The 23,933-nt window shown below is 41.3% G+C and overlaps 1 protein-coding gene across 2 annotated transcripts in view; it reads right to left on the bottom strand.

Annotated features, from left to right (window-relative positions):
- Positions 1-6,988: 6,988 nt before the first annotated feature.
- The window catches only part of CEP85 (centrosomal protein 85), a 50,320-nt gene continuing 33,375 nt past the window's right edge, over positions 6,989-23,933 (bottom strand). For both annotated transcript variants that reach the window (XM_089686219.1, XM_089686220.1), the window contains exons 13-15: positions 14,023-14,130; positions 10,512-10,737; positions 6,989-7,417 (exon numbers count right to left, since the gene is read on the bottom strand). In XM_089686219.1, the coding sequence (XP_089542345.1) occupies positions 7,257-7,417; positions 10,512-10,737; positions 14,023-14,130 (495 nt within the window). In that variant the 3' untranslated portion in view covers positions 6,989-7,256. The remainder of the gene's footprint in view (positions 7,418-10,511; positions 10,738-14,022; positions 14,131-23,933) is intronic.

The raw sequence follows: 23,933 nt of genomic DNA, 5'->3' as shown, positions 1-23,933 counted from the left end.
ATTGATTGATATGTGACATTGATGTGGCACTGCTGGGGCTACACTGATTATCAGTGCCCTGATGATCAGTGTACTGTGCATGTCCCCTCCAAGTAATGCTGATTACCGGCTCTCCTCTCCTCTTGAGCTGTCAGCGTGACAGCTCGTGAGGAGAGAAACGCCGATAACCGGCATGTCCCTATTTACATGCGAGCGGCTGTGATTGGACACAGCTGATCACATGACCGAGCTGACATATTCGGCTCTCTCTGTTCTGTGTCCGTGGGAACCAGCGCACCACCCATCACCGCGCTTTGCGCTCCCGGATCTGCGCAGGTGCGGTTAGAGTGGGAGGACATATGACGTCCTCCCAGAATGAGAGAACCGCCTTGTGCCCATCGTTACCTTATATGGTGGGCGGGTGGCGGTTAAGGGGGGGGGGGGGAAAAAACAATATTTTGAAATATTCTGTGCCACATATAAAAGTTTCACTTTTTGAGGTCCACTTTAACGTAAACGTTTTTGAATTGACATGCTAAAACTGATTCCCTTGCTATTTGCATTATACTGCAGGTCCCTATTATATTGAGAAAGGCTGGCCATACATTATAGAATTTTCTTACAATTTTCTGTCCCATTTCTGCCCAATTTCCTTTAGATTTACCTTCAACTATGTAGGGCAAGGGCCTGCCTAATTGGATACAATTGAAAGTGTTTAGGTTTGACATCCTATTATATGGTTTTTGGTAAATCTAAAGCACAATTCTCAAGAAAATTGTATAATGCAATTTGCCTTAAGTCCGAGCAGAATGTGTCATTTCAATTCCAGTTTTAGGCTCCATGTACACAGGACACTTCTGAACAATGGAAACTAACTGCTGGAAAACTTAGGTTAAAAAAAATCTGTTTAGCCATGCTTGCGTACCACGTTTATGCGCGTTTGTGTTTAGAAGTGTTTTTTTTAAAGATATCCTCAGGGGACCTTCCCAAACATTTACTATTTCAGACATTTTGATAGAAATAGAGAGAGCAGAAGCAGAGAGAGCAGTATTTGTTGAGATTAGCGGTCTTTTTTTTGTGGTGTTTGCATGTGTTCCAGCTCATTTCTGTGCAGAAATTATTGCAGCAGAGTAACATTTTCTTTCATGCGAAACCTCAAATATGGTGTACCAGGTCCATTTGAGTACCGAGAAAACGCTTTGCATGCATTTTTCATAATGAAAGAAGGCTCTGGACAGCATCTGGAAATGGAAGAGTTAAAAAAAAATTTCCAAACGTTTGAAACGCTGATAAAATCTACTCCTGAGCACAAGTTTGGTGCGTATAAAAAAACGACTGTAAACTCAACTGCCTGTAAATGACATAGTGTATATGGACACATAGGAAAACATTAGGGAGCGTTCAGGGGCTGCTGAACAAAATGCAGAAAAGCTCCTAAAAGGTGAGTTTATCAGCTGCAGTGTACATGGAGCCTTACACTTACATTAAAATAAATCCAATCACTGGAAACTACTCAGTACACAGGAGCTTTGTCACCACCTGGTGGTGTTCCCTGAGAACCAAAAAAAGGTCTTTCCACAGTTACAGATAAAAAAAAATCTGCAGGGTGATTATTATAACATTTATAGGACACCAGTCTAAAACTAAAGTCAGAGAGGAGGAGACACATGGAAAAGTCATCAGACAAGAGACTTAATGGGATGTGACTAAACCCTAGAAAATAGTTCAAGATAACCTGTCTAGTTTTTGAAACTTTGGGACAGTTACCTCTATAACTACACAGTGAACTACTAGCCAAGAACAACTGTGCATGTGTTGGATGTCCCAACATCTGATATACACATTAATTTTTCAAGTTAATCCAGGGCAATTTTTTTAATTTTTTTTGCACACGTGTAAAAATCTGCATTTTTAAAATTACTTAAACCCCCAGAACACTATATATTTTCTGAAAGCAGAGGCCCTGTAGAATAAAAAGATAATAGTTGCAGTTTTTTTTTTTTTTTACGTAGGGTGATATTTGTACAGAGGTTGAATGACTACACCGTCAGTGACGCCTACCCCATGTCCCACAAAGATGACCTGCTGTACCGTCTAGCCGGGGCCCGATACGTTAGCACCCTAGACCTCAGCAAGGGCTACTGGCAAATCGCCCGCATTACCCCGTTCAGCCTGTATGAGTTCCTAGTCATGTCCTTTGGCATGCAGAACGCCCCCGCCACCTTTCAACGGGTCGTGGACCAGGTACTAGAGGGATGCCAAGAGTTCGCGTACACCTACCTAGATGACATGGCCATCTTCAGCAACACATGGGAGGAGCACCTGGCCCACATCTGCGGGGTTGGACTGACAGTGAGACCAGATAAATGCCAGTTGGGAATGGCTGAGGTACAGTACCTCGAGCACAGAGTGGGGGTGGTGAACTAGACCTCGGCCTGTGAGTCCGCCTTCCGTGACCTCAAATCCGCCCTGGTGAGCAACCCCATCCTGGCCGCCCCTGACCACAACAGACACTTCCTGGTGCAGACAGACGCCTCCACCTATGGTCTAGGAGCTGTCCTCAGCCAACTCAGCGAGACTGGAGAGGAACACCCCGTTGCTTTCCTCAGCCGCAAACTGCTGGACCGGGAAGTTGCCTATGCTACAGTGGAGAAGGAATGTCTGGCCGTAGTCTGGGCCCTAAAGAAACTACAGCCCTACCTGTTTGGCTGGGAGTTTACCATAGTCACCGGCCACAGCCCCCTCACATGGCTGAACAGGGTGCGCGGGGACAATGGGCACCTCCTTAGGTGGAGCCTCGCCCTCCAATTTCACCATCAGATATAGGCGGGGATGCCAACACCAAAATGTAGATGGCCTTTCCCGCCAACAGGACCCACAGTAGCCAAGCTAGGGCCCACAAGTGCCTTCAAGGGAACCCGGTCGGGTCCCCCCTTGCCGGCACTTGTAAAATGGAAGGGGGAGGAGTGTCACAGTGGGCGCTCTCCCCCCTCCGCTGGCCCGCATCTGTGATGACCCCCTGTCTCTCGTCCTGCCGCGGCTCTTTGAAGCCAAGCAGGACGAGAGGCGCGGCTCCTCTCACCTCTGCCACTATCTTATCTCCATCCGGCGAGGCTGGAGGTGCGAAGCTCCTGCAGAAATAGTCTGGACCACGGCGTCAGGCTGACTCCGCACGATCCCAGCATCCGCAGCGCGGGCATGAGGAGTTCCCGCACTTGCGGATGCCTCTGGACAAAGGCTGCGTGCACGAGAGCGTGACCCATGTCCAAAGGGGCTTGCCTCGTTGCCAAGCAATGGGGCACGCCGCCCACCATTGCCAGGACGACCGGGAAGTGTCCTGCATCGGCTTAAAAGACCGAAGCCGGGCTCTCCCCGATCCTCCTCTTCTGCTGCCAAGCCACCAAGGAATCCCCAGCTGCAGCAGGACCCTCGTGGCTAACTCTGCCTGAAGACCCCAAGGATAAGGGGAGACCGCAGCTACTCAGCCGGAGACCCCAAGGATAGGGGGAGACCGCAGCCACCTTGCCTGCAGACCCCAAGGATAGGGGGAAACCGCAGCCACCCTGCCTGCAGACCCCAAGGATAGGGGGAGAACGCAGCCACCCAGCCTAAGACCCTCAAGGATAGGGGGAGGCCGCAGCACCCTGCCTGCAGACCCCAAGCCTAGAGGGAGATCGCCTGCCAGCCACCTGAGACCCCAGCTAAAGGGATTGCCTGCCAGCCACCTGAGACCCCAGCTAAGGGGATTGCCTGCCAGCTGCCTGAGACCCCCAAGCCAAGGGCGATTGCCTGCCTGTTGCCTGAGACCCCAAGCCAAGGGAGATTGTCTGCCTGAGACCCCTAGTATAGAGACCGACGCCAGCTGCCGGAGATCCCCAAACCTAGGAGAGGGACTACGAGACTCCTCCGGACCCCAACATGTACCTGTGTCCTATTACCTTACCCCTGATAGACCGGGCACCCTGTCGGATCCATGAGCGTATGTCTCCCCGTTTTACCTGAACTGTTCCTGTGAGAACCCCTTGCCCTTGTTGGATTACAATCTGCCACAGAGACTTTCCCTTTGCCCTTGGTGCTGGACTATAAGAGTTTTAGCCCCCTTCTCGCTGTCCCCCCCTAGTGGCGAGACCACCCTCCTGAAAATCCCCCCATTGAGTGACTGTCATTTTTTGTCTAAATAAAGCTTTGTGGGTTTGCCATCTGCTCTGTGTCAGGAATCTAGGAGTGACCAGAAAGGTGTGGACTGACACAGGGAAACGCAGGTTTCATGTATAGTATAATACAGTTTATTATTAGCCACATTATATATATATATATATATATATATATATATATATATATATAAACGCACAGTGAACAAACCAACCTTCCACTAATCTTAGTACGTGCAGGAACACAGGCGTAGTCAGGGCTGGAGAGGTGGAATGGTCAGGCCGGCCGTAGGGTTCTGTAATGACCGTTCGGTGGTACCTCTAGCGGGTTCCCAGGACAGGATTCCTCAGGGCGCGGAGTCTAAGTCCCAGTCTGCTTATTCACCAGGCCCCCTGATGGTGGGGATGGACTTGGAGCAGACAGGAACCAGGTCGCGGCCCCTGAGTACCCCTGCTCGTGGTAGAGGGATCCGCCAGAGGTATGTGCAGGTAGAAAGCCTGATGTGAAGAGGCAGAAGGTGTGAGCAGGGACGGCTGGATCCGTGCAGGATGGATGGATGGCAGAGTAGCTAGCGTGGTCAGACGGGTCAGGTCAGCAACGTGCGGGCAGCGAGGTACCAAAGGAGCAAGCAGAGAATGATCAGGGTCACAAGCAGGGTTCAGTAACTCACGGGCAGCGCAGTACAAAGGATCCGGCAGAGAATGGTCAGGGTCACAAGCCGGGTTCAACAGGAGACGGTCAGCAGAGGTCAGGATCAAGCAGGGTCAGCAACAAGGCAGGAACACAGGATACCAAGTACAGGGGCTCATGGGAAAACATACACCAAGGCCCAGATCACAGGCCTGGTCATGCCTTAAATACACCTTCTGCAATCAGCCCCAGGTTTGGCTGATTGCAGGTGTGAGCTTCTGGCTGCTGAGAGCACCCGCTGGTCAGCTCTGGTACTGCAGCCCACACGGCAGGTGAGTCCCACCACCAGTGCTGAGTCCATTCCTGACACTGTGTGTTCTGTCCTGCCTACCCTCCGTCACAGTGCCACTTTGTGTTGGTCTATCACATACAACCAAAAATGTAAATTTATTTTATTGGGATTTTACCATGACAAAATCTCAAGGGGCATGAATACTTTTTCAAGGCACTGTATTTTATTACATATTATGGCAGGTTAATGTTTAGAAAGGGGGGACTGAGTGACCTATTTTCCCTTTTTTGTTTTTGCGTGTATTCACACCATTTTGGGTGAATGCGTGAAAGGGGCAATTTTTTTATTTTTTATTTTTTTACACATCCGCCCAGGGTTCTGGGCTTGTGCTTTTTCCACTTCCTGAGATAGTGGTATGTATCCATTAATACATTGTATGGATGAGTACCTATATAGAGTCACCTCTTTCTCTGGACATAATTAAACTTATAAGGCTCTGTATGGGCTTGCATTTTAGATGAAGTGATTGTGGGTATCTGACTGATTGGAGATTATACCATCCCTTCCCCTACCAATATGGAAGAATATCTGGGTCTCCCAGTTTCACCCCACACATGGTCCGTATACTGTTTCTAGATAGATTTAGAATTGTCTGTCACTCAGAATGTGCCCCCTCTATTCTAATACTTGTTTTTTTTTTCATGCAGTAATTTCATAGAATAAGAAGGATAGATATGAGGGTGGGCTGTTTTTCTTCCTTTGCTGGCAATAACTTGAGATATCCATGTGACCACACATGTACCAGCAGACTGCTCAAACCATTGTCTGCCAGAATTTGCAATTCCGTGTTGAGCGCCATTGTTTTTAGGACTCTGATATCTATCAGCTGTTAAATTGATGTTCTGTAAGTATGAAAAATGAGATAATTGAATTGCTATTGATGGTACTATGATGATTAATTTTTAATGTGTTTATCTAGAGATCCCTTTCATTTCATGCCCCCAAAGAAGATCTTGAATTGGAATGACTGAAACAAGTCAGAGCTTTCGGGGAATGTTGTGTTACTTTAACCCTTTAAGGAATTATATCATTAGAACAGCTTATCAGAGTTATCACTATGATTTTAGTATGCAATGAATCTTTTAATGTATTTTTGTACAATAAAACATTCATTTTTATGTAAATACTTTGGTAATGTTTTGTCAATTGCATTAAAGTCCCAAGGGGGTACTTTTCTGGAATTTAATATTGGAGACGAGCAGCCAGATACTCCACCCTCCTTCCTAATGGGGCACAGGATAGTGTTTTGAAACACTGACACATCCAAAAGGCAGTTCAACTGAGAAGTGGGCAACACCAACAAAGGGCAACATTACATGTTGGCCCTGCTTCTTGGTGGGGGTCCAGATACAGTCCTCCAGGGCATGGTGAAAATCAACTTGTTCAAAAGCTGCAAAAGGAGCCTCCAGTGGATCTGCAGCAACTGAGGAATCTTGATAATGTCTTGATAAAATGTGAAAAATGTTTTCTATTCTCTAAGGACACTAACAAAAATCTGAGACAAGCTGAGAGTGGGAGGGGTATACCACTCTGTCCTAAAGCTCTGTTTTTGCCCAAGTCTTCTGAAGGTGGCAGTACAAGTCAGCGTTTCAGAATGTTAATTATTCACCCATAAAAATGACTAAGAAAAACAATTTTCCGTTTCTGCAAAGGCTTCTATAAAACTTTGGGTTCTCTCTCAGCATTATTTCAGAACTCATTCTCATATGCAATATTGCATTCATTCTATGAAAAAACATTCATGTCAATGAGTTATGAACGCTTGCATTTGTGTGGCATAGATAGAAATTGCAACATTTTCCTAAATGACCGGACATGTCACACAGACAACCCAAAGCAGGTTGCATTTATCCTGCGTAAATATAAAATACAAGATGCATGAAATAGTTTATTATATAAAAGCAAAACGAAAAACAACCAACAAACTGTCTTACATACAAGGACATAGATTTCAAGTCCAACAGTGACGTCGGATTTCTTTCCTTAACCAAGTCAGAGTAGTGTGCATTGTAGGCTTTGTCCTTTAAACTTGTTTCTTTCCTGGGAATGGATTTAAGTTACCTGGTTTTAATGCCATGAAATGGAGTTCTATCTATTGCATCAAAGACGACTCCGTGATACAGGCCAGTTCTGAAAGCATCTTTCACTGAGTAATACAGTTATCTCCCATGTCCTGGGCGTAACGGTCACTTACTGTAGTACGTAAATCCTCAATGTCCTTTTTAAGCTGGTCTATTCCGTTCAGATATCTTTCAATAGACAGTAAATCTGATGATTCTTCTTGGTCTTCTACAACTGTTGTTGCTATTGAAAAAAAAAAATTATTGTTAGCTTTAACAAAATGTCATGGTGTATTCAAGCATACAAATATCTGTAGTTACTCCAAAAATCTTTACAAAGTCTGTTTTTGAGAATGGCAGCTATACAGACATTGCATGTCCACTTGGGATAGTGGTGATATGAATAGCACAATCATTAAAACAGATATCCAAGTAAATAGTAACAAACTTTAGTACCTACAATGGTCTATAGGCAATGCTTTGAAAGCCTCCACAGGTTATCAGTATAGCATTAAGTGCCCGTTCACATATATGCGGATTGGATGCAGTTTGAACCACATCCACTCCGCATGACATTGAAAAAACATAGCTTCCTATGATGCCTGTTCACAAATGTCCGGTGCACTGGCAGTGCGAATTCAGTGCGGTTTTGAAAACAGTCATATCAGATTTCTGAGCAGTGCAGGTGCGGATTACAGGCTATTGATTTCTATGGGAACCGTTTCTAAGTTGCATATGTGTGAACAGAATACAGTCCTGAGCTGATCCTGTTCTGAACCTGTGAACAACTACTGTATCAATTAGCTGTGAAACCTAAGCTTCAATCTACATTGAACATGTGTGACACAAATCTTAATGTGGCCCAAGAATTACTGCTCTGATTCCATCCTATTATGTGTAGCGCAATTGTCACTTTCGTACACAGATGCACCCGGACACATGCATTTACAAGGAGGCAGGGGAGCTTTTCTTTGTTTTATTATATGTTAGTTTTTTTAAACAATTGGTCATCAGAATAGCAGATCGCCCAATTTTTACGTGGACCTGGTGGCACTAAAATAATTTAACAGAAAGTCAACAGTTGGGTCAACAGATGCTACAGCAGGCGGGAGTGTTTTAAAATTCTGATTGCTTCCAGGGTCGCTCCTCTGTCCCTAAATGCAGGTAACCGCTTGGTGTGCATATACACACAGTAATGGCTGCGGTCAACTTTTTACTACTTTGTAAAGTCCCCCCGCTATTTGCATACATCTGTCATTCCAGCTGTAGGTGTCCACTAAATTTTTGCTGCTGGAATATGGTAAATACGTGTAATTACCCATATGAAGAAGTCCTACGATCAATCCAAAAGATCACCATCACACCATGTTAAAACAGACAGGACATTTTAAGCAGTGACGTTTCAAGGCCACTAGGGGCCCCTTCCTCACACAGCAGCCCATGACAGGGCAAGTACAGAAGTTTGAAAACATGGGAGAGCTCTGCTATTATATTTGACATTTAAAAGAAGAAGAAAGAGAATTTGAATAAGAAAAAGTTGCAACATTGTATCTATTTGTATCCATTTCGGATACAGAGGTTTCTATTCGGATACAAATAGATACAATGTTGCTATACTTTTAAATGTCAAATATAATATCGGACTGAAATTCTTTTTTTCTTCTTATTCATATTCTATTTCTTCTTCATATTCATATTCTATTTCTTCCTTTTCTTCTTATTCATATTCTATTTTTTCCTTTTCTTCTTCTTTCATGTCACTGCTCATGCGCATTTTTTAAAATCGGTAAAAAGATCGGCCAATTAGTCCATCATTGCCGTGAAAAACGGCAGAACGACAAATTTGGCCGATTATTTTCCAGCAGAACCGATAATCCAAAAGAGCAAAAATCACGAAAAGTGGTCTAGTATGTCTTCCATTTTCTAATTATTGCTCCCACAGTTGATTTGTTCACACCAAGCAGCTTGCCTATTGCAGATTCAGTCTTCCCAGCCTGGTGCAGGTCTACAATTTTGTTTCTGGTATCCTTCGACAGCTCTTTAGTCTTCACCATAGTGGAGTTTGGAGTGTGACTGTTTGAGGTTGTGGACAGGTGTCTTTTATACTGATAACAAGTTCAAACAGGTGCCATTGATACAGGTAATGAGTGCAGGACAGAGGAGCCTCTTAAAGAAGAAGGTACAGGTCTGTGAGAGCCAGAAATCTTGCTTGCTTGTAGGTGACCAAATACTTATTTTCCACCATAATTTGCAAATAAATTCTTTCCATATCAGCCAATGTGATTGTCTGGATTTTTTTTTCTCATTTTGACTCTCATAGTTGAGGTCTACCTATGATGCCAATTACAGACCTCATCTTTTAAGTGGGAGAACTTGCACAATTGGTGGCTGACTAAATACTTTTTTGCCCCACTGTAGGTACATGTGGATCGAAATGCAGCAGGTACTGGCTGAATTTCAATCTGTGTGGCCAAACTGGAAAAAACTTAACTTGATCAGCGGTTGCAGCCACTGATTAGTGTATTCTGACGGTATAGGGGCCCTGCTGTCCGAATAGAATGGCAAGGTGGGAAGGATTCCTACATGCACCTCGCTTGTGTGGATGGAGGAATCAATATGATACACTTTTCGTTCATCCCGCTGGGGCAGGAAACAAAAAAAAAAAAAAAAACAAAATGAAAAAAACCCAAAACGTGTATACCCAAGCCAAAGCCTACTGCCTCTGTATCTTAAAGGATAAGTTCACCTTTGAGAACATGTTACACCTCATTTTTAGGGTGGAACATGTAACATGTTCCCACAGATGCAGCCACCTCCCCCCTCCTTCTGACAGATAATACGGGGAGAAGTCTCCCCGTACTATCTGTCAAATTTGAAAACAGCATGGCCATGTGGAGCTCCACCCACACAGCCAAGTCATTAATTTACGGACTTCCATGAATGAATGAACTTCAAGTCCTGGCGACCTTAGCAGCTGTGGGCTTGTAGTTTTCAATGAACTACCACGGCGCTGTGGAGCGCAATGGTAGTTCATTGAAGCTTCCAGTCAGAATATCTGCTTGCTTGTACATCCCGTATGGCAAGCAGAGATTCTGACAGATCTGCAGGAGACCTGCATGGCATCAGCAATCTACTGATCGCTGGTGCAATGCTTTCCAGGCTCCTGTAGACAAAAATATAAATACGCATTTTTTACCAAAAAAAAAAAAAAAAAAGTGCATTTATTAATTTGGTCTAAAAATGGTGAACTTATCCTTTAAAAGGCAACATGTTTACTCGACCACAACTCAGCTTTGACATGATACTAACAAACAATTTTAATACAAGTATAAGCTTACAGTGTACTCCTAGTAACATGGACAGGTTAGGGTCTGAGCCCTGCATTCTTTGGCTTAGCAGAGTGCAGATAGATCGTAGGTTCTTTTGACAGCAATTCATCTCTTTGAAAAGCTTGAGAAGTTGAATAGAGTCCATCTGTGTAGGCTGTCCCTTTACACATGCCATCCGCAGCTGCTCTTGCAGGGTTACATTGCGCTCCATTAGGTCCTGGTTTTGTATTGCCAACTGGAAGAAAACAAACATGGGGCTTACTGAGTAAATAGTTTTAAAGAACAATGGTAACATGCTATGTGCCCATAATAACTCATAGCAGCTGGATTGCAGTTAGATCAGAGAAGCACAAATTCTTATTAGTTGCTATGGGTTCTTGTGCTTTGCCTTACTAAACCAGAAATATTCAGGTTTATTTAGTAAGAAAGTATATTTACCCCGTAACAACTGCTACGATAATAAATGAACAACATAGGGAATGTACAGTATAGTTTCCCTGACAGCATATCAGACTGCAATAAAAACACAGCAGGGTATCAACCTTTCACTGCTACTTCCAACATGGAATTAGTTTTGAATGAAGTTTCTCTTTACAATGCATCTAAACCCCAAAACAAATGCTTATAACTGTAAACTGAGATTGCTGCATTTGTTTTCTTTTTTCAGGATTTTCTATCCTATTATTTTTACATGCTGATACTTCCAGTAACACTTTGCTTTCTAAAGCTCACTGTGGAGGAGCAGTGTTGTCACTCTAAGTTGCTTACCTAATTTGGACTACAAATAAAGACAGATGCTGCGCTACTCAATAAAATTATAAATACACCCGCACAGTGTGAAATAAAATCATGTAACAAATAATCATACTAAGTTAAATATGTGACCCAATATATTGTACCCAAAAAAAAAAAAATCACTCAATGCAAGTAAAATAAAAACACAGTGTAAATAAAGTGACAACATTGGACAAATAAACCCGTGACCAAATGGAGTGATCAATGGTACATAAATAATATAAATACAGAAATGTGAAGTACCACAATAAAAGTGTACGTCCCAATGGATCTGTGTATCTTTAACAAAGGCCGTGAAACATTCAGTGACCACTGCAAAAACCACAAATCCCCCACCAGCTAGCGTGCGTGCTCACCTCCAGGATGGGAATATAGTTAGGTGTCTGCGGCCACTCGGGCGGTGTTTCTAGGGTTTGTGGCAGCACAGGAGGATTTTTTCTATTATTTTCTAATTTGGACTACACTTTCCCCTCTACAGTACACAAAGGAGAATTGCTAAGTAGCTAACAGAAGAGAACTGGGAAGGCTAATAACATTGTTTAACATTTCAGTTCAGTTACAAGAATACATGTTTTCTGATGTACACATCACACTTACCCAGCCAACCTGCATTCAAAACAGACTTGAAAGAATCTACAGGGTCCCATTACGCACCTTTTCCAACCTGTGTTTTACTCTTCATTGCTTATTATTTTTACATAGTCTAGCCATCTCTGGTGTACATAAAATCATTTTAAAAAGTGACAGCCATTTAATTTGTATTTTTTTACCTTTTTGCCCGAGTATAGATCTAGGTGTTTCCCAAGCAGGGCTTTTCTCTCAGAAAACAGATGCAGGAACTCAACCAGAACCCCATACAACCTACCCCCAAACTGCATCAAATAATGGCTGTGGTCAAAATTCACTAATAGTGGGTGGGCCCTAAAAAGGCGTTAAACCAGAAATGCATTATGTACAGATTGCAGAGTTTAGGGGCACGCTACACAGAGTGCAGAGTTCAGCTTTCTCCTAAATCTGCTTACCTCCACATCCCCATCCGACCTCTGCATGCAACCCCCCCCCCTCCTTAAAAAGGTCCATCATCTTCCATGTATCATTTGTTGCTGTGTTAAGCTAAAGCACACAGCCTCACTGGCAGGGAGATCATCCATTGGGGGTGTTGGCATCCCCACTGCACCCCTGGCACCTGCAACTCCCTTGTCCCCATCCTGCACTCAGTGGGAGATGTTCAGGAGATTAGATCTGTGGGAGCCGTTGGGGGACAAGCTGTCACTTGTAAACACAATGGGACTTTGTTCTTAATTTTAGCCTCATATTAAAAATACTGCCCTCCTGAACCTTGTTCACACCCTTAATGTATTTAAAGGTTTCTGTCATGTACATTTAAAGTTCCTACAGTCTCTCATATGTTTTATCCCTCAGACGTTTCAACATTTTTGGACCTAGTTATGTGTGCACATATAATGTATGCAAGTAAGAAAAGGGACCTTGAATTGTAAGCTACTTGAGGGCTGGGGCTGATGTGAACTAAACAGTATATAAAGCACTGCATAAATAGTAATAATAATGACAGGGGCAGACTGGAAGACAAGGAGGGTGCTGATCGCAGGATTATTGCTTGTTGCCACGGACAGGAGACTCATACGGAAAATGAGACAGGAGATCTCGAACAACCAGTCTAAGCCGTAGTTTAATGCTGCAAGCATGAGTTCCTAATACTACATCAGTAGAGGATAAGTTTGAATAGCAACCAGATCCCTTCTGATGCCTTTAGCTCAGTTAAAGTTAAAGTTTGCGAACCAGGGCCTGCCAGTGAAAACAAGGTTTTAGAAAGAAAAGTCAATCTCTAGTCTATGCGGTTCTTGAAAACCGGTGCATCCTCCACATGGATGTTTAAAGGATAAGTTCACCTTTTAGACAAAAATAATAAATGCACATTTTTTAACCTGCAAAAAAAATGTGCATTTATTATTTTTGTCCAAAAGGAACCTGGAAAGCATTGCACCAGCGATCAATAGATCGCTGATGCCATGCAGGTCTTCTGTAGACCTGTCAGAATATCTGCTTGCCGTACGGGATGTATGAGGCATGGCTGAAGCTATGGGAACATGTTACATGTTCCAACCTAAAAATGAGTGGGACATGTAACATGTTCCAAAGGTGAACTTATCCTTTAAGGCTTTGTTAAGACAGGGTACTGCCAGAGCCACAGTGGGGGAACCCACTTTTTTACATAGCAGCTTGGTGGAGTGTACACCTTGTCAGGGTTCTGACAGTCTTCGATAAAGACAACAGGAAACGCTTGCACCAGAATGGTCATTACAGTCTTGGGAACCCTAAAGTAGCCCAGGCAAGAAACAGCACTGGTAGAAGCAGCAGGCTGATATTCATCAGTTTTTATTGATGCAGTTTGCATCACTTTAAAACTTTTAAGGTCTCCAAGTTTGGAAGTAATGGCGGCAGCTTGCAACTCATCCTTTTTCCTTGAAAAAAAAAAAAAATGGTAGAAAAAAAAATGCTATGCTGACAAAAGTCTAACCTTGCTAGTTGAGAAAGAGATTCAATCTTCCTAGGACACTAGCAGAAAACTAAGGAATGCCATTTTTTGTTTGCCTGGGTCCAAATCCACTTCTACATGACAAGATAACCCAAAAGTTTTCTAAACTCCTGTGTCCCTCAAGGAATGAGAAACTCTTTAGGCCAAGTTAAAGACAAGTTGGCTTACCTCTTTCACTGCAGTCTTCAGTTGTTGCAGAGCAGCTTCTTTGCGCTGAGATTCTTCTTTTAAGGCCTGACCCATGCCCTCTTCATGACCGACCTGCTCTTCTAGTTCCTACAAAGAGTTAAACAAACGGAGGTCTTCAGAACAGCCACAAGGTGTATTACTTGTCAATGGCATATTGTATGAAAAATAAGTTGATAAGGCAAAGTCCTCCCTGCTATGGTTTCCTGTAAAGGCTACATACTGCTTTGTGGTTGTAAACACTTACAGCCTTAAATGATTTACTGCAATGAATATTGTAATGCAATGTAATCGATATGCCCCAAAACACAAAAATCGGAATTTCTACCTTTTTTGGGTTAAATTATGCTCAGTCATGTGACTGCAATCTCTCTGCTTTGTGAAACAAGCGGCAGCCAGTGGGCATGTAGATTAAGAGATGGGAGCATCACTTCTGTTCCTTGTCAGAAATTGCTCGTGAAGGAGCGGGGCGGATGGGGCTGAACAGGGCAGGGATGGCTGGCAGCAAAGAGCTGGACTGGGTGGATGGGACTGGACAGGGCAGTTCTGGCCAGCAGCAAAGAACAGAGACTGACATTGAGGTGGTTTGCTGAATATTAATATTTAGCACTCCATAAAGTGCATAATGAGGATGTTTATGTTTTTTATCAAATAAATGAAGGGTAGATTTTGATTGGACTTGCACTTTAACACTACAGTGCATGGACAAACAATGGCAGGCTGTACAGCAAACATACCTTTAGTAAGTAAAAACAGAAAACAGGGAGGGGGAGAGTGCCACTGTCTAAAAGTAATAGTGATATGCTTAGACAGTGGCACTTTCTCTCCCCCTCCCTGTTTTTACATGACCATTGGCAGGAAAATTCCAGAACTCGCTTGAAGAAGAGACTGCTGACACTGTAACAAGGTATTTCATTGCTGGAATTCATTTTATTATATGGACTTCAATGAACATCGCCTTGAGATTTATTAGCAATCACCTTTTGTCCCTTGTTACTTCTGGATTGTATACTGGGCTTGCTCCTTTTGTACTGGGTTTCTTGCATATGCCCTTGTGAGGCCATAGTTCATATTACTTTATACCTTTAGTAAGTTTCAGGACTACTTTAAATTTCTATCACTTAAATCCCTTCTATTATGCTTTTGTAAAGGCTCTGGAGAAAAAGTTACTTTTTTTTTTTACATTCCTTTTAGCCAGACTTAAAGTGGAACTAAAGTACCACTATTACATACTGTGAGCAGGCAGGCTTTATATTTCAGAAGAGCTGAGCAATGTCTCTTCTGCAATAAACTACATACCTGCCTCACAGCAATACACGGAATATCAGAGGCTCGATCCCTGAAGATGGATGAAAAGTGGCACACAGGAGTAGATATCAGTGAAGGGCCGTAGGAAAGGAGAGTACGGTTTCCTTTAGATCCGCTTTAAAGTGAAACCAACACTCCCCCCTAACACCGGGTGCAACTTGTATTGTCCGCAATTAAAACCGTTATATCAGTGTTATTCCGACTTGGCTGGAGCCGCACCGATTTCTAAAGTAGTGCATGCCCTACTTCAGGTGCAACTTACAAGTCACAAATGTCTTGCAAGTTGCACCTCAAGTCGGAATGACATCAGACTTTGAAATCTTGCGACTTCCAGTAAAGTTGCATGATTTCACAGTCAGGTTGGTGTGACCGGAATGTACAACTATTACTTTACCAGTTTCCAAAACCAGTTACATTCAAGACATGCCGCAAATGATAACCGTCAGTTACCTGTACTCTCAACTGAACTGCAAAACCATTAAATGGTTTGCATCATAGCGGTTTGATCTGCAGTTGCCACAGTGCTGTACATGTAAACTGAGGTTAAGATGGCAGCTTTCTTGGTTGCAAAAGATAGAAAGGTTTAGTTCCTTTTTAAGATCTACTACCACTAAGAAAAAAAAATTGCATTCTGCAAACCATTTGTGGCTAATATATGCAACGATAGGATTCAGCACGACTCATAGAAAAGTCACAGCAGAAAAAAAAAAAAAAAAAAAAAAAAAAAAAAAAAAAAAAGTGGTTCATTGAGTCTGCCCTTTTTTCTACTTTTTTTGTTTGAAAATAGATCTAGGTTTGTCCCAAGCATCCAAGCATGTGTGAAGACACTTACTGTTGACTGACACTATACCTCAGCTTGAATTCTATTCCAAGCATCAACTACACTTTCAAAGATTAGTTTTGAACTTTCCTCCTGCTAGTTTGAGGTCATGTCCCCATGTTCGTGATCTTGGTTTCATACTGAAAATCCTGCCCTCTTGAACCTTTTTCACCCCCTGATGTATTTAAAAGGTTTCAATCATGTCTCCCCTTACCTTGTTTACCTTCAAACTGCACATATTAAGTTCATGAAGTCACTCCTGATATGTTTCATCTCAGACCTTGCACCATTTTTGTTACCCAACTTTGGACTTGTTTTGTCTTAATATCTTTTTGTAAGTGAGGTCATCCAAAACAACATCACCATAAAAGAAAGGGGCTCACAATAGTGTATTACCATTTGGTTTATTTAAAAAACTTAAAACAGTTCAGCTAGGCAAAGTGCCTTGAAAAAGTATTCATACCGCTTGAAATTTTCCACATTTTGTCATGTTACAACCAAAAACTTAAATGTATTTTATTGGGATTCTATGTGATGGACCAACACAAAGTGGCATAAAATTGTGTAGTGGAAGGAAAATGAAAAATGGTTTTCAAAATTTTTTACAAGTATCCACCTTACGTTGTAATTAAAGCTGCAAGTCCTTTTGGGTTGTCTCTACCAGCTTTGCATATCTAGGAGAGTGACATTTTTGCCCATTCTTCTTTACAAAAATAGCTTGAGCTGTCAAATTGGATGCGTCTGAACAACAATTTTCAAGTCTGCTCACAGATTCTCAATTGGATTTAGGTCTAAACACATTTTGTTCTAAACCTTTCCATTGTAGCTCTGGCTGTATGTTTAGGGTTGCTGTCCTGCTGGAAGGTGAACCTCTGCCCCAGTCTCAAGTCTTTTGCAGACTAACAGGTTTTCTCTAAAGATTGCCCTGTATTTGGCTCCATCCATATTCCCCATCAACTCTGACCAGCTTCCCTGTCCCTGCTGAAGAAAAGCATCCCCCCAACCTGATGCTGCCACCACCATGTTTCACGGTGGGGATGGTATGTTCAGGGTGATGTGCAGGTAAAGATTTCCGCCACATATAGCGTTTTGCTCAATTTTGGTCTCATCTGACCAGAGCATCTTCTTCAATATATTTGCTGTGTCCCCCACATGGCTTCTAGCAAACTGCAAAAAATGGGACTTCTTATGGCTTTCTTTCAACAATGGCTTTCTTCTTGCCACTCTTCCATAAAGGCCAGATCTGTGGATTAATAGCTGTCCTGTGGACAGATTCTCCCACCTGAGATGTGGATCTCTGCAGCTCCTACAGAGTTACCACGGGCCTCTTGGCTGTTTCTCTGATTAATGCTCTCCTTGCCCAGCCTGTCAGTTTAGGTGGATGGACATGTCTTGGTAGGTTTGCAGTTGTACTATACTTGTTCCAGTTTTGGATGATGGATTGAACAGTGCTCCGTGAGATTTTCAAAGCTTGGGATATTTTTTTATAACCTAACCCTGCCTTAAACATCTACACAACTTTATCCCTGATCTATTTTGTGTGTTCCTTGGCCTTCATGATGCCATTGGTCATTAATGTTCTCTAACAAACCTCTGAAGGCTTCACAGAACAGCTGTATTTAAAATGAGATTAAATTACACACAGGTGACTCTGAAGGCAATTGGTTCCACTGGATTTTAGTTAGTAAGTAAAGGGGGCCCAAGTACAATTGCACGCCACACTTTTCAGATGTTTGTAAAAAAAATTTTTAAAACCACTTTATGATTTTCCTTCCACTTCACAATTTTGTTCCACTTTGTGTTAGTCTATCACATAAAATCTTAATAAAATGTATTTACGTTTTTGGTTGTAACATGACAAAAGGTTTAAAATTTCAAGGGGTATAAATATGTTTTCAAGGCACTGTATATACAAGGTACACAGCAAACAAATCAACCAAAAAAATGTCAGCACGCTCTGCAGCGGCAAAGTGATCGGCGCTTCGTCAGTTATGTCATCAGGGTATGAAGTCCACCCCCTAGATCAGCAATGGGCAAACTACGGCCCGGCGGACCTTTTAATCCGGCCCGCGGAGCTAGGCTCCCCTCACAGTCCGCCCTGAAGACCGGTGTAGCATGAAAATCTGTCTCCTATGAGGATCTGTCCCCCTCGACGTACCTGCGCATGTGCCGGAGATCGCCGATCGGCTGCTAATGCCTGAAACTGGCACATGCGCAGATACGTCGAGGGGGACAGATCCTCATAGGAGACAGATTTTCATGCTACACCGGAACGGCGCGGGAACACGGCGAGAGGAACGCGCGGAGCAAAGGTAAGTGAATTGACACAGGGGGGACTTGGGGACTTAATATGGGGGATGAATTAATATGGGGGATGAATTACTATATGGGGGATGAATTACTATATGGGGGATGAATTACTATATGGGGGATGAATTACTATATGGGGGATGAATTACTATAGGGGGGATGAATTACTATAGGGGGGATGAATTACTATGGGGAATGAATTACTATATGGGGGATTAATTACTATATGGGGGATTAATTACTATGCTTACTATGGGGGAATATTACTATACTTACTATGGATGACACATACACATCATTCATCTACTCTTGGTCCGGCCCCCGGGTCCAATATATGAACCCATTGCGGCCCTCAAGTCAAAAAGTTTGCCCACCCCTGCCCTAGATCTTACTTGTATGCTGTCCTTCATTCCCGAGTGGCTAATCAATTGCAAGATTAAATTACAATACATCTCCTGCCTCCCTCTTTTCATGTTAATGCATACCGTATACACTCTGCCACCATATGGTTGATATATTGCATCATATACCTATATAATACAAGTGTGATATATCCTGCCTAATGCCATCTTGTGGCCATGTTATGCACCACAACAGAAAAACATAACTAAATAGATACTAATACATAAAATTACAATAAGACTAAACTTTATTAACCGCCTCCCAACCGCCCTATAGCAAAAATACTGCTACAGGGCGGCACGGGTGTGCAAAATCACGTATATATACACATTATTTTGCAGGCGATCGGACCGGAAGTGGGAGCAGATACCTGTCAAATTCGGGTACCCGCTCCCCCCGCCCCCCAAAAGGTGCCTGCAATCACCCACCACTGTTGTCTTCCATGGATGTCCATGCCATTTTATGTTGCTGAGCTCACCAGTACATTCTTGCCTCAAAATGTACCAAACTGTTGATTTGGCCACTCCTAATGTTGCTGCTATCACACTTATGGATTTGTTTAGTTTTTGAAGTCTTACAATGGCCTGTTTCACTGGCATGGACAGCTCATGTGAACGCATGATGTAGGTTTACAGCAATAGATTCCAAATGCAAATACCAAAAAACACTTAGAATCAACTCCAGACCTTTTATTTGCTTAATTGATGAAGAAATATCAAAGGGGTAGCCCACACCTGGCCATAAAAGATCTTTTGAATCAATTTTCCAATTACTTTTGGTCCCTTGAAAAAGGGGGATAGCTACTCATAAGAGCTGTAATTCCTAAACCCTTCATCCAATTTGGATGCTCACACACTCAAATTAAACCTGAGTGTGTATACTTTCAGCCCTTTATCTGTTATACAACTATAGCTTGAATATGTTTTGGTAAATTCCTGGAAAAAAACTAAAATTGTGCCCAAATATATATGGACCTAACTGTATATATAATTTAGCAGAGACTGTGTAGTAAGACTTCCTTTAAGGTGGTGTTTAGATGGCTATATTCCAAATCTAGCTGCCATCATCCACGGTGGCTCCATAGTATACCAAAGAGACAATTTCTATGGGTCAGGAGGAACTTATTGCAGATTATGATGAACAAAGTCAAATATTGGAGCAATTTATAGATGAGGGATAAGATAAGAGATAATGTTGAAAGGCCAGAACAAAATTATAAGAGGAGGAAGAGGAACCAGGAAAAGTACATAGCACCAAAGTGCACATTGACCTCATTTCATATGGGTCACATCAAAACTGGTGCAGGTGGTCACAAGCAATTGATGTTCGAAATAAAGTGCTTGCAGTGCTGAATCAATGAGCTCCTCAACTCTTTCAAATATCATTTGCTTGTGACCACTTCCACCCTTCGCTTAAAAACTCTTCCACTTTCAATCCGAATAATGTTAGTAATGAATTTTTGGATGTCTTTAAAAGAATGGTGGAAGCCGATATTAAAAACATTGTCAAAAAGAAAGATTATACCCCAAAGGACATCACACAAGGGATTAAAGATTTAGAAAATAGAAAAAATATCATTATTAGAAGTGCAGATAAAGGAGTTAGTAATGTCATTTTGAATAAGATCGACTACGAAAGAGAAATGGATATGCTTCTGAATGTTAAAAGACACCTACAAAATATTGACATCTAAACCAACAAGAACATTGAAATGCCATTTAAAACAACTGATTAAAAAAAGGAAAGGATTTGGGTGCCTTAAACGAAAAAGAGGCTAGATATATGTATATAAAACATCCCAGAATTCCAACCATTTATTATCTACCCAAGGTACATAAAGACAAATTAAATCCTCCCGGAAGGCCCATTGTCAGCGGGATCAATTGCATTTTTTCCCGCATTGGTGAATATGTAGATTTTTTTCTACAGGCTATAGTTAGGGCCAACTAATCTTTTCTAAGAGATAGTGGTGAACTTATTAATATTTTAAAATCAGTAGGAGATATTGCTAATTGTATGTTGGTTACTATTGATGTATAATCTTTATACACCAGCATCAATCAGAAAGATGGTATTAAAGCGGTTAAGTGGGCATTAAAACACAAATCTAAACTTAAAAGGTCCAGAGAAGTTTTATTACAGAGATATTAGAATTTGCTATGTCAAACAATTTCTTTTGGTATAAGAATACCTTCTTTCAACAATGCAGAGGTGTTGCAATAGTGGCCAAGTATGCTCCCAGTGTGGCCAATTTGGTCTTAGACAAATGGGAGGAGGAATACATTTTTGATAAATGGCCAGAAATGTTAATGTATAGGCGATATATTGATGATATTATAATGATTTGGAAAGGTTCAGAAACAGATCTTGACAGATTTACAAAGTGTATTAATGATAATGTTTATGGATTGAAGTTTACAGTTTTTAGTGATCCTGAAACAGTGAATTTTTTAGATTTAACACTATATAAACACAATGGACTTATCTTTACCAAAACCTTTTTTAAGGATGAAGACAAGAATAGCTACATCCCAAAGTCTAGTGGGCATCACCGCAGGTGGTTATTTTCCACTCCGAGAAGTCAATTCACGAGGCTCAAAAGATATTGTAGCACACATACTGATTTTATGGATCAGACTGACGTTTTGATCGATTCTTAGAAAAGGGTTACGATAGGCCTTTTTTGGAATTGGAAAGGGAGCTGATTAATAAAAAAAGATAGAGATTCTCTTTCATTAAATAGGAAAGAAAAAAGGAATATGGATAATACAGCTTTCATTACTGATTATAAAAACCAATATCTAAATATTGAAGCTATTTTTAAAAAAATATTGGCCAATTTTGTTGAAAGATGAGACCCTGAAACAAGTTATCCCTTCAAGACCTAAGTTTATCTATAGGAAGAATAGATCGTTGCGTACTATACTAGCACATAATGTCATAGATCTGCCCAAAGAGATTAACCTTTTCCCTAACATACAAGGCTTTTTTCATTGCATTAAATGTAAGGCATGTAAAACAGTTAAAAGATTCGAAAATAAAGACAAAACACTTTCATTCGGCATCCACGAATAAAGATTATAAGATAGATTCATTGATTTCCTGTAATTCTTCACACGTGGTATACGTGTTAGAATGCCCGTGTCATTTTCAGTACGTAGGATGGACAGGGAGATTATTGAAAACCAGAATAGGTGAACATTTAAATATAAAAAAGGGCTATGATAAACATAGTGTTTCCACTAATTTATACATAACAGTGATCCTAGTCTGTTGACTTTCTATGGAATAGATACGATCAAAAGATATTGGAGAGGTACCGATATGATTAATGAGATCTCCAGAAGGGAAACATTCTGGATATATGATTTAAACTCCTTAAAACCGAACGGTTTGAATATTGACATTCGATTTAAACTGTTTTCTGACTAATTTTTGATTGATTTTTTTTTTCCTTTACTATAGTTGAATGATACATTCTTCGTTAGAATTAATTTGGTATTAGATATGTAGATGGATTTAATATCAGTTTACAATATCTGTTTATAGTTTTTCACTACCATAGATCATCTGGCTGTTTATTATATTCAACTTTTTTCTCTATGACTATCTTAATATATTAGATTGGGGTTTGCTATAAATTAAATTGGTCCTCCTATGTATTCGATATCACCATTATCTGGCTGTTTATTATATTTGTTTTTAGCTATAGCTATGTTTAGCCTAGATTGGGGGGTGCTATATATTACTGGTCCACCTATGTATTCGGTAATACTAAGATATGTAGATGGATTTAATATCCGTTTATAGGTTGTTTTAACCTTATAATATCTTACTATATCTGACTGATCGCATCGCATATGTATTTGACATTACTATTATGGTATTATATATATAGATGGATTTTAATATCCATTTATAGGTTTTATTACCTTATAATAATATCTGGTTGTTACTATCGCATTCTTTTTAAATTACGACTAGTTTGGGATGTTAATTTGACATTTGCAATAGAATATTGGCCCTTCAATGAATTCTATGCCATTATTGGTCTTTTTAATGTATTCGATGCTATTACTATAGGTATATTATAGTGATTTTTATATATACACATTATTACATGCATTTATTACTATATATGGCTTGGCGGATGTATTTTATGTATTATTTAAGCTGCATATTATTATAGTTTATAAATTACATATTAATTATTTAGGATTATGTTTACCATTTCATTATTGCTGTATATTAATTGTGGGTAATTGCTATTTAACATGTATGAAAATTTTTTTTTATTGTTTTGGGATCGCTCGCTTGCTTGTATTGAAGTAATTTTTTATATGTATTTTATGTGCAATCACTCTTATGTACCTGCAGAGATCGAGCGGTATTGTGTTTCCATAATGCCGTTTCTGATTGGCTGCAATTAGTCTGCAATGCAGACTGAGTGTGTGATATATAGTTGTGTAGAGACGTCTATCATCCATTCCACCCCGTGAGGACGTCGGATGACAAAACTAGTAGGGTGGGGCTGCTTTTGGATGTGACGTCTGGGCGCTCCTCGTAGACTGTCGGCTGTGATATTGCGGTGAGCGAGGCTCGTCTCTGTTTTCTTGAGGCTGTCATTGCTGGTGTCGGCTAGACACCCTGTTTGTGAGTGCATTTCTGACGTTTTAATAAAACATTTTGGTTTTAAAACGTACTGCACCATGATTTCCTTTTTTGATTCCCGAACATGATCTATGGTATGGAGACGTGATGACTACCTGCTGTTAAGGCTATTCCATATTGTGCTGATTGGCTGCTTGCAGTATATTGCACCCAGTTTGGATTACTTCTGCTGATCATCGCTCCCAGAGCAAACGCTATCTTTGCTGACTTATAATTTGGTCAGCATGGAGCTCTGGTGAGTGTACCCATTTCATTCGGTGGTGGGTTTTTTTTTTTTTTTTCGCACGGTGTTTGATTTATACAAGATTTCAGAACTGTTTAATTACTTTGTGATGGTGGATGGACTTTTATATAATATTTTTTTAACACGGACATCATTATT

This window comes from Staurois parvus, unplaced genomic scaffold, assembly GCF_062004578.1.
Source record: "Staurois parvus isolate SC_StPar_1 unplaced genomic scaffold, SC_StPar_1.0 ptg000394l, whole genome shotgun sequence".
Classification (NCBI taxonomy): domain Eukaryota; kingdom Metazoa; phylum Chordata; class Amphibia; order Anura; family Ranidae; genus Staurois; species Staurois parvus.
Note: the sequence above shows the minus strand (reverse complement) of the source record. Positions and strands in the feature narration are given on the sequence as shown.